Genomic DNA, 11,855 nt, shown 5'->3' with positions numbered 1-11,855 from the left:
ATATATTTTGAATAATTTTTTGCCAAACTGTGTCTGATATGGATTCCTCCAAGTCCATCTCCCACTTGCCCCTCAAAGAATTATGAGGCCCACTGTTTCTATGCAGGAAATACTGGGTAGAGCTCAGTTAGTGTTTGCTAGCTATATCAATGAGATGAGGTTTCATGTTCAGTTAAAGGTAAACGTGAAACATTAAAGTTAAATACAACTGGACCCTTTGAGGACCACCATAACACTCACATGACCCTCAGTGAAAATGAAAGGAAATTTTCCTTTTTCTTGCTGACGTCAGCAGGAGAGTTTTACCTCTTAAGCAGGTATTTATCTGATCTACAGCTGAAGCAGTGAGGATGTAGATAAATGTCTGTCTGTGGAGATGGGCCAAGTTAAAGTAATCAGATCCAGCATGTCCAGATTTGACCTTGGTAAATATAGCCTGGCTTATTCCAGCACCTGGAACCTGTCAGTCAGGAGCAGCAGAGTTGTAAAGATCCAGAATAAAGGCACATTACCCACCAGAGTTCAAACACATCATAAACAAATCATAAATCATCCAAGAAGTGATACCATTGTTTTTTATAAACCACTTTCTGCATGTTTTTATGAGATTCTCTGAGACGTGTTGTCACTCAGACAATGTGTTGAGGATGACTGTCAGCTACTATCACACCAAGTTTAGCTCAGTACCTGTAAAACTGCATGATACAGAACCATGTTGGAGTTGGTTGCTGTACGTGTGACTCCAGAAGTCAGTGAGTTTTAGATTTACAGCCAATACCTGATACTTCAGAGTTCCACTAAAATCTGTCCATTGGTTCATAAGATATTTTACTAACAAACACAGATGATTAACTCAAAGCACACACACGGTGAATACATTATCACCTCTCCCCTTTCCAATGACTGAACACAATTAAGTTATCAATTAAATACTAGTGTTGTTTGAACTGGTATGAAACCATGAAGACTGAACTTGGTCTAAAATGGTCAAACCTAATGTGGAAGTGGGTTCATTGGGACTGTTTGGACAAACTAAAACTGTGTCTATATGGACCCAGATTTAATCCATATTAAAGCAGTTTCAATCTTCCAAACTTCATGAGACACTGAGATTTAAGCCTTTACACCTCTGTCACATCTGGAAGAAATATTAAAAAAGTCCTGCCAGATGTGACAGCTGGGTGCCTCCACAGGTGCTCCACCCTTTTATAAAAGCCAACATGAACATGTTCAATGTCTTTAAACATGAAAACTGGTTCAATTAAGTCATTTAAAAAATGTTTTATAACCCGACAAAAGTAAAACGATGCATGTTTGGTTGTCAACCATTAGCCTGGCCTGGATGAAGACTTCTGCCTGTTTCTCTGCACTCTGTGCTTTATGACTGATAATGTATTAATTATTGATAATTACTGGCTAGAGCATCACTTCACAGGTGACTGGACTTGCAACAGGAGTTTAATTCATTTATTTTGACAGTTTGTACTGATCATGTGAGCTTTCAGACCAACGCTCTGACGCTGCTCCTCTTGATAAAGAACAGGAAACTGTTGGCTGATATTTGACCCAGATTTGAGGCTTAAGTCTGTTGAGTAACCGTGACTTGGACACCAGCCTCCTGCATGTCTCAAAGACAACACAGGACAGGTGGACAGTATGGTGGACAGTGTCCTGCTACAAGCAGCTGGCAGAAGGGCAAGGACAAAGAGGACATTCATTAGTAACTCATCCAAACTGAAACGTTAGTTCTTTTACTCTGATCATTAAAATACAGTGGTGGGCACAGTTCCCATAAAGCACTAAAAGGCAACTAATTTCCTGATTAGTGCTTTAGGGCTTTTGCAAATTTCTTAATTCATTAGTGGATTTGCACTTGCTAAATTTTTGGGCTAAATTTATAAGAACTAATCGAGTTCTTTAAAAATTATTGATCAATATTATTGTCAACAGCTGAGGGTGAAAGCTGTCAGACATGTTAGTCACATGTGCGTCACTTCTCCACTAGATCAGTGCTTTTCAAACTGTTTTGCTTCTGACCCACAAAATAACAKTTGCAGGCACTCAAGACCCCATGTGTTACTTGTTTACATATGCAAACTTTGCTAATAACTCTGTTAAACATGGGAATAAAAACTATAAACAAACCTAGTACCTATGATACTAGTTTTTATTTACTGTATTTACGCTTATTTTTAAAAAATTGCAATAATCACGACGAAAATATTCCATTAGCATTTTTTTTTTATTTAAATTGATGTCTGAAAATCATCTGGAGAATCTCACGTAATGTTTTGTGGCCCACAAAGAGGTTCTGACCCACACTTTGGGAACCACTACACTAAATCCTCCTTGACTCGGCTTCAGYCTGTGCAGAACGCTGCAGCGAGGTTATTAACAAAGACCCACAGGAGAGCCCACATTACACCTGTTTTAGCCTCTCTGCACTGGCTCTCTGTGACTTTGAGGAGTCATTTTAAAATTTTAGTTTTAACTTTCAGAGCACTTCATGGTCAGACCCCCAAATCCATACTGGACCTTCTGAAGCCTCTCTGTCCATCCAGGACTTTGAGGTCTTCTAATCAAATGCTGCTGATGGTCCCTAAACTATCGGTGACAAAATGTTATCGCAAGAAAACCAGTGAAAATATTTACATGCTGAAAACGGCAGCTTTTGGCTTCCGTAAAAATGATAAACCTCTCAATAAAATTTTAACCAAGTCAGGTTTGTAAAATAAAAGAAACGATCAGATTTGTAAAATAAAAGAAACAGTCAGTCTGACCAAGTTCCTTTTCAGTCTGGTGTCTGTCTGTAGACTTCAAATGGGTTGGAATTATGAGCATCAAGATTGCATAGAGAGCGTAAATCTTTCAACGTTCTCACTAATCTGCTTCTTGTCACTCAGTTTGTGAGGACGACCTGCTCTTGGCAGATTTACCTTTTTTTATATTCGTTTCATTTATTGATGACAGATTTAATAGAACTCCTGACTTGTACATGTCAATAAACTCTTCTCTGAGTTCAGTTAGGACAGGCACTCTAAAAAGAGTGAATATTTATGCAGTCCCTTGTCTTACTTTAAATTTAGTTAAGTTGGTAGAGCTGATGCCTCTCAGTAAGAAGGTTGCCAAATCAAATCCCTGCTGGGGACCTTTCTGCGTGGAGTTTGCATGTTCTCTCCATGCAAGTGGAGATTTTCTTTGGGTACTTTGCTTCCCTCCCACAGACCAAAAACATGACTGTTTGGTTAATTGGTAACTCTAAATTATCCATAGGTGTGAGTGAAAGGTTATTTGTCTCCGTGTGGTTCTGTGATGGACAGGAGACCTGCCCAGGGTGTAGTCTGCCCCTCGCACAGTGACCCTGAAAGGAAGAAGTGGGTAAAAGATAATGGATGGATGTTTCTAATTGATTACACAGGTGGAAGAATGCAGTCCTGGTAACATTTTGAATGTGGGGTTAAAAGATTAAAATAACACCAAGGTTCTTTACATTAGAACTGGAGGCCAGATTAATTCCATCCAGAGGAAGTGAAAGGCTGCAGAGTTTATTCCTAAGATGCGTCAATAAAGTAAAGAGAAGTAGTTCAAGCACTACACCTTGAGGAACTCCATGATTCACTCTGGTGTATGAATAATGAACATTTTCAAACTAAAACCTATCAGATAAATATGAACTATTTTAATGATGTTCTTATCTTAACACTGTGTTCAAGGCTCCGTAACAGAAGGAATAAAAAAAAATAAAAGTGTATTAAAAGTGTACCTAGGACATCCAAAGTTGCTCTATGTTATGTGTAAGTCATACTTTCTTCAGGTAGCTCTTAATGTTTGATTTAACTGATTATTTTGATCCTGATTACAATTCAGGATCAAAATTTCACAGCAGTTCATGTAAACCAGTGTTTCCCAAAGTTGGGGTCGGGACCCATAGTGGGGTCCCGAAACATTAAGATGGGGTCCTGAAAAGATTTTCTGAATTAATTACATTTTTGCCTTAGTTGTTACAAAGGAGTGAGGTTAGTATATTTAAAATGGATAAATGTAGTATAAAAATATTGTTACTATGCCCATGTTTAGTTGACCTGATACAAATGTTTATCATCCAAAAATAGTTGGGGGCACAGCTACTGTTATTTTGTGGGTCAAAAGCTGAAAAGTTTGGGAACCACTGCACTTTGGTTCCCAAAGTTGGGCTTGGGACCCAATTATGGGTCATGAAGCACCTTGGATAATCTCCAGAAATCAATTTAAAGGGTAATAAAAAAAATTGCTGATGTAATATTTTACCTGTAGTTATTACAAAAACACAAAATAAGTAAAAATAAGTATTTATATTTGTGTACAAACTGTTTAGATAGTCAAAAGCCTGTGTTTTTAGGTTTGTTAACAAAGTTCATGTACTCAGACCATTAATATTTGGGGTCACAAGTTTTTGCCATGGATATTTTGTGGGTCAGAAGATAAAAAGTTTGGGAACCACTGATGTAAACACCGTCAAATCATTTTTATTTTATCTTAGCCTAGCCTAGACTTCGCAAATCCCAGACCCTTATGGGACCATTTGAAGACTGAAGGCCAACCTGCAGATGAGCAGTCAGCGACACCCTGTGGTCAGGGCTGAACGTGTGCAGAGCAGCTGGATCATTCTTTAGAACTGAACTGACTTCTTCTTGTGTTCACAGGGATTAACTCCCGGAAAATTTTGATTTAGTTACATTTTTACTCTCATCATCATTTGTCTAATCATTTCACACCATTGTCAGACTCATAAACTAGACGAACTTTATTCAAATTCCCAGAAATCATTTGTTCAACTTCTAGTCAAGATGATTCAGGATGGCTGCCACAGCCAACTAAATTTGACTATATATTTGTTAGTTTTACAAACATTGCACTCAAGTTTTAATGTTACCTTTAACTAAGGTTTGAACAACAAGGCCTCAACAAACCTGTCCTAAAAACTAAACATCAAAATGAAGACATGTCTGTGTCCAGCTGAGGAACTTTTCCAATAAAAACTGGAGACTGTTCAGTTTCATGTTCTAGTTTTTAAATAAAACACTCCCTGGATTGGAAGCAAAGCAATTCATCTACAGCAGTGGTTTTTAGGATTTGTCCTGTCTTGGATTAGTCTACACCAACATGCTAGGCTTTCATTATATTCATATTTTCTCTCTGCTGCTGTTAGAACTATAACCTCAGCAGATTATTTCAAAGTGCCTTTAGATTAAACATTTCTAGTCGCATAGACATGTGAAAATGTTTTTAAGATAAAGTGATTCCACTTTCCCTGCCCGACTGAAAAAGTTTGATTACATGTAGGCAAGTTGAGAATAGTTCAGCTGCAAAATTAAACAGTATTTATCCAAACTAAAATTCATATTTCTATAACTCTTTAAACTAGTCAAATTCAGACAAATCATTAAACAAACCTTTACTTCATCGTTTGATAATCTGCTGAAAACCACATCTCATCAGAAAACAGCACAGGAATCAGTTTTAAACTCAAAATACTTTATTAAAAGAAAAAAAAACAGACGAGTCAACCGATCAGCTCATGGTGACAACAGCTCAGTTCAACTAAAAATAATTTGAGTATATGAAGACAGGGTTAGTTTTACCATCACAATTTTACAAGTCATTTATGTTGACAGGTCTATAACGTTTAGCTGAATGTCAGACCCAGAACTCTGCATCAAGTGCTTCAGAAAGACTTTTTCAAATTGTTAGTGTACACTAGCAAAAAATAAAAACCTGGTGATCACTAACTATTCATTTAACATTACTCATCTGCTTTTTCTTGGCTAACCCCAAACATAAAACTTTATAATGAAGGAAAAAGCAATGAGAACTAAAAGTGGAATATAATTGAAAAAGCAAAGTGCTGAGCTGGATCATCAGGTGAACGTGACTCGATCCAGTCCTGTCCTCAGTGTTTGAACCATTTCCTGCACTGAAGTGATGCTGACAACTAAAGTATCTGTGCACCCACTATCACACACACAAAATATAAAACATTGTGCAGCAAATCTTTTTATAAAAATGTTTTGTTTGTTTTGTTGCTGTGAGATCAAGTTAACTGGCAGAATCTGGAACCTCATTACAAGAACAAAAAGAACGACGGTTTTAAATGGAATTAAACGAGAAAAAGCTGCAACCATTTCAGTTATCTACACAGATCCACGTGCTGAAGCATTCAGGTAGCATCTCACTGGGCTGCCACTGTCAGACATGAAGAGAAAAATGAGAGAAAACACCTGAGCCTGCTTTGTGTCCATCCTACAGTTCACATTTAACCTGCTGGACTTCAGGAATGAGGAAATGAAGAACAGGATGGAGTTTAAAATATTCATCAGTGGTGTGGGTTTAAACCTTGAGTCATCCTAGAGACTTCCTGTTGGTCAACTCCTCACAGCCCAGTGAGACACCAGCTTTCACTTCCCTTCTGCTTCAAAACGTAACTGACAGAAACACTACAGGAACACCAACCACCCCTCAACAAAATTCAGATTTAATCACTGTAGACTCACCTTTACACAAACATCATCATGCACCAGTTCAAGAGCATGCAGCTTTTCTCTAAAAGGCAAAATGTTCATCCTTACTACATTATGAATCATTTTACAGATAAAACCATCACATACTGTACACAGGCTGGATTACCTGAAAACTGCACAAATAACAGACAAACAGAAAAATGAAAGGAAGCTAATAACTGTACTGCACAGAAACATAACCTGGAAGGGGATCCTTATATTTCACATACCCCATACTACTGAAATCTACTTACTGGTTAATGTAAATAAGAGAAATAAAAAACCCTACTTCAATCATTGAGCTGCCCACCCACACAGTTTCATGCAGAGAGAACAGACAAAACGATACAACTTTATTGGAGTTTTAGCAATTCCAGCGGCACTTGGGCTATCCTACCTGCTGAGGTTAGTAAACTAACACTTAGCTAGAACAAAGCTTTAGTAAGGATACCGTGCCCGCTCAGCGGCGGCATCCCGCGAATGGTCATAGGTAGCACTTCTTGGGGTTGCGGTCGCTGGGGAAAGCCGCGAACGCTCATATGCAAATCCAGCCGCCTCGCCGGCGACTCTCCGTATCGGACTCCGCTCACGTGCGTAGTATGATGGGACCGGGGCCACAGGAGGAGGGAGGGGAGGACACTGGTACGGGTCGACGCTCGAGGGGGGCAGGCGCTCCCTCAGAGTTGTGGAGGTGGTCGTTGCTGGACCGGGCAAGGGAGCACCACGGCGTTCCTCGAAATAACTGCTTCCATAATTCGCCCTGTACTTCTCATAGTAGTCCACGACCCCGTACGGATCCCGTTCCTCGTAAGGCGACCGTCGCACCGAGAAGTCTGGTACCGCACCATAGAGTGAGCTGCTGCCCCGGTACGCCGCCTCGCTGCCGTACATCCGAGCCATGCTATGATCGGCGACAGAACTCACGCCGTAACCTGGGTGTGGCCCGTATCTCATTGCGCTCTCGTAGCCCGTACCTCCTCTGTAACCCGGCATGCTGCTGCTTTGACCAAACCCATGACCGTAGCTGCCGTCATATTCCGGAGCACCGCTGAAGTCTGGGTAACCCCGGCTGCGACCGCGCCCGCCAAATCTCGAGGGATCGTATCCATCAGAGTTTGGCTCCGAGCCGTTTCTGTGGTAGCCGTTTTGGTCTAAGGGGCACTCTTTGGACCAGTGACCTTCCTGCCCGCAACGGTAACACCCCGATCTGTCTCCCATTCCCGGCGCAGTACGCAGGCGGCTAGTAGAAAGCTTCACGCTCATCAGTTTTCCTAAAAAAGATAACACTTTGTAAGGACTGGTACCTGCATTTGGTTCAAACTACAGACATTTCACATTTCTTGTGTGACACAAATCCAGTTACCTGTTAGAAAGTTGCAGTATAAAGCATTAAGACAAGGGTTTGCAGTTGAGCACCACATTTCATTACTAAAGCTGAAATCCGTAACGTCTCAGTTTTTTCCTCCTTTAGTCGTGAAAGATAACGTGTGCTGTAATCAGTTGGACAAAGGGTGTCAACATACCGTTTCGCAAAATCAGATCATTTCCAACTATCATGATCTAAATATGATAAATATCTGTCCTCAGAATGCATTAGTTTCATTTGAACAAAGTGCAGATGTAATAAGCTGGTTTGAGTCCGATGGTTTAATCATTTAGGAGGAAAATCGTGTGGTTTATGTGATTACTTTGTTTTCATTTTAAAAAATAACTAATGCACTCTGTCACTTTTGCTACCTAAATTATATCACGCATCATTTCATCAATCTGTTATAGGTGTAACGACGCAATACTAAAAATATTCATAGTAATTTTAACGTAGAAATAAGACGACTGTCAAAGCACAAGAAACATTTATCTGTTTCAAATGAATTTAAACTGAAGAAACGATACAACTGAAAAATGTGGTGGTTTTGACACAGTGACTTATTGACAACGAGTAATACCTCGAAATCGTAACTCGGCCCACGTTTTCTGCCAGCATTAAACCGGACGGAACCGAATTTAAAGCCAAAACCAGTGTTTCTGAGCGAGTCCACACCTCCAGTTCTTTCCCAACAAACAACTGGAATGCACTATTGAAATTACGGATAACAGCTTTGAAACGATACTGGCTTCCTTCCTTTTACTCACCTGTGCTTCATCCAGACTTACCTGGAATTTCACATGAAACTTAACGGTTATGACATCATTTCATTATTCTAGTTTTAATTTCCCATCACACCCACCCCAAGAGTTCACCTTTAAAAGCTGTGTTATCCATCTTATTAATAGCCTCCATGGCATCCTCCATTCGCTCCATGTGAACAAAAGCATAGTTTTTTACAATGTCACACTCCAGCACTGTGCCGAACTCTTCAAACTTGGCCCTCAGCTCCTGATTGGTGCACGCGATGTTACCAACGTGTAGCTTGGTGGATCCTCTCGACTTGCCACGGCTCAATTCTACGTTCAGCGGCTGGCCGTTTAGCTCATACTGATGAAGGTTGCRTATGGCCTCCTCTGCCTCGGCCTTATTATCCATGTGCACAAAGCCAAAATTTTTGACAATGGAGCATTCTGAAATTTTGCCATACTGGGAGAAGAGAGAGCGGAGTTCATCCGATGTGGTATCGGGGGACAGGTTTCCGATGAATATTTTCACCATTGTAGAACCTTTTTGTCACTAAATGGAGACAGAGAAAAAAAAATCAAATGCAAATTTATTCAAAATGTATCTTTTATATCTTTTGCATTTTCAGTAATTATTAGTTCCCATTCACACAATTTCTCTGCCCACAGTTCAACATTTTCAAACATTAAATGTTAAAGTTTCTGTCACCTTCTGGGCATTTTCTTCATCTGTAAACGTTCTGCAAAAGTTTCTACAGTGGTGCTTTAATTCAAATTAAATAATAATGCCTTAGAGCAGTGGTTCCTAAAGTTGTAGTCGGGACCCGAAGTGGCATCCTGAAAAGATTTTCTAAATTAATTACATTTCTTACCTTGGTTGCCTAAAAAGTATAAGTATAAATGTAGTAAATGTAATAATAAATATTGTTACTTTGCCCATGTTTAGTTGACCTGATACAAATGTTTATCATCCGAACATAGTTGTGGGCTCAGGTCTCTGCTACTGTTATTTTGTGGGTCAAAAGCTGAAAAGTTTGGGAACCACTGCAATTCAGAAATCAATTTAAAGGGTAATAAAATAATTGCTGATGTAATATTTTTCCCATAATTATTACAAAAACACAAAGTAAGTATAATTAAGTATTTATATTTGTGTAGCCTGTGTTTTTAGGGTTATTAACAAAGTTCGTGTACTCAGACCAGTAATATTTGGGGTCACAAGTTTTTGCCATGGGTATTTTGTGGGTCAGAAGATAAAAAGTTTGGGAACCACAGAGCTTGGCAACCTTCTAAACAGTATTTTTACTGTCTATTTGCCACATTTGGTTAATGGTCTGACATTATTTTTCTTACATTTCCTTTTAGAACAAGCATGTTAGGTAATAAAAAATATCTTTGGTATTTTACTGGAATATCCGACACACTTAATACAAACAGGACTTTTTAAATAAAATATACTAAAATCCAACYCCATACTATTCACTCCTGTATTAGAATCAACCCCAATCATATTTAACAATTAACCCTTGATACAAACATAAATAAATAATATAATAAATTCAATTTATTAATTTCGTTAAAACAAAACAAATATTTTTATATACAATATACAATAAAAACAAAAATATAAAAAGAAAGATGAGAAAAATATATACACATGCATATCAAAATCATAAATAAATGAAATGAAAGTTCACAATTTAATACACAAAGTCAGACGATTTTCTGAAGCACGGAGGTTTGTGAGAACAGTGTGGGAGCGTGGGTGAGCTTTTTGTTTTAAATTATATAATTAGATGTTCACCCGTTAGCCGCTCGTGCTTTCCTCTTCCACAGAACACGCATTAGCTTCATTAGCACCGTGGCTAATCTGAGCTGCAGCGCCAGAGACCCGAACATCCACCATTTTGTTCGATTTTGTGACATTAGTGACGTAACACCGGCCAAACACTATACAGTAAATAAAACTAAAATATACTTCACTCGATAGAAAGATGTGCAGTTTCTTTCTTTTTCAAATAATAGGCTTCGGCCTACCGCGACGATTGCATGCGCACTTCTTCTTTAGCGTGGAAGTTAGCATTGTTGAATCATTCATCGGTCAAATGTAACAACTTGAGTTTTCCGCAGCGGACTTCAAATCCATTTGACAACAGATCTATTAAAACTGTGGCGTAGATGWGAACAAACTCTTACCTGTTATATGCTGCCTGAGTGTCGAGTCTCGGAAAACGAAATGGCGACTGTGGCCGAGCGACGTCACAAGATGAACACCGGAAAACTGCTGCACACGTACTGATAACTTTTGTTATCGCTGATTAGCTACAGATATTTGGCAGCCATGTTGTGAGGTGCTACACTGAACTGTTTGCATTGTTTACGCCATGTGTGTAAACTGTGTATTCAATTCAATTCAAAAATACTTTATTGATCCCAGAGGGAAATTAGGTAATTAGGTATTACAAGTAACAGAGCATTTAGGAGCATACTTTTTTTCGGTTAACTATACAATGGCGTGTAACCTATCACTATGTACCAAAAATTAAACCAGTATTTTCTAACAGCGCAAATGGACCCTATCAATATTCAAGTGTTTATGGCAGGCCATTTTAGCATAAAATCGGATTCACGATACTTACTTTCCATCTACTGTATCTGAAATTGAATTATGACTAGTCATATTTGTTATTTAAGATATCTCTAATTACATTTTGACTAGTATAAATGACGTCAGATTTATCATTGAGTTCAATGGAGGCTTCAATTCAAGATATCTTAAAAGGAATTCATGACGTTGGATGTTTGACCCTTCAAATGATGAATCCAGTGACGTCCTTTTAGAAATCTTAAATTTAAACCAAGTATTGAACACGTCACCATTTTCCTCAGTAAATATATTACTAGAGGTGCTAATGACATGAAATTTTCACCAGATGTTGGTAACAACACAAGTGATCCATACATACAAAGAAATCAAACCATAAATGTCCAGAAATGAAGTTATTTGTAATAATGTGGAATGGCACAGGGAAAAAGTATTGAACACATGAAGAAAGGGAGGTGTAAAAAGACATGGAAAGCCAAGACACCAGCTGAACTCTCTCAGTAATTAGAAAGCAAGCCTGCCCCTTATCAGGGTTTCAAGGTAAGTCAAAGAATTTGCGGATTTGGTACAAAACATACAACAGAGAAGCAAAGTCAAAAAAT

At 38.7% G+C, this 11,855-nt stretch overlaps 1 protein-coding gene across 1 annotated transcript; it reads right to left on the bottom strand.

Moving 5' to 3' along the window:
• Window positions 1–5,497: 5,497 nt before the first annotated feature.
• LOC106526857 (RNA-binding protein 4.1) lies at window positions 5,498–10,952 on the bottom strand. The gene is made up of 3 exons (XM_014021568.1): window positions 10,845–10,952; window positions 8,778–9,201; window positions 5,498–7,807 (listed from the first exon to the last, which is right to left on the bottom strand). The coding sequence occupies exons 2-3, from the start codon at window positions 9,181–9,183 to the stop codon at window positions 6,975–6,977; spliced, it is 1,239 nt and encodes a 412-aa protein (XP_013877022.1). The 5' UTR covers window positions 9,184–9,201; window positions 10,845–10,952; the 3' UTR covers window positions 5,498–6,974.
• Between the last annotated feature and the right edge of the window lie 903 nt (window positions 10,953–11,855).

Source organism: Austrofundulus limnaeus, unplaced genomic scaffold, assembly GCF_001266775.1.
Source record: "Austrofundulus limnaeus strain Quisiro unplaced genomic scaffold, Austrofundulus_limnaeus-1.0 Scaffold297, whole genome shotgun sequence".
Classification (NCBI taxonomy): domain Eukaryota; kingdom Metazoa; phylum Chordata; class Actinopteri; order Cyprinodontiformes; family Rivulidae; genus Austrofundulus; species Austrofundulus limnaeus.
This window is presented reverse-complemented; position numbering and strand designations above follow the sequence as displayed.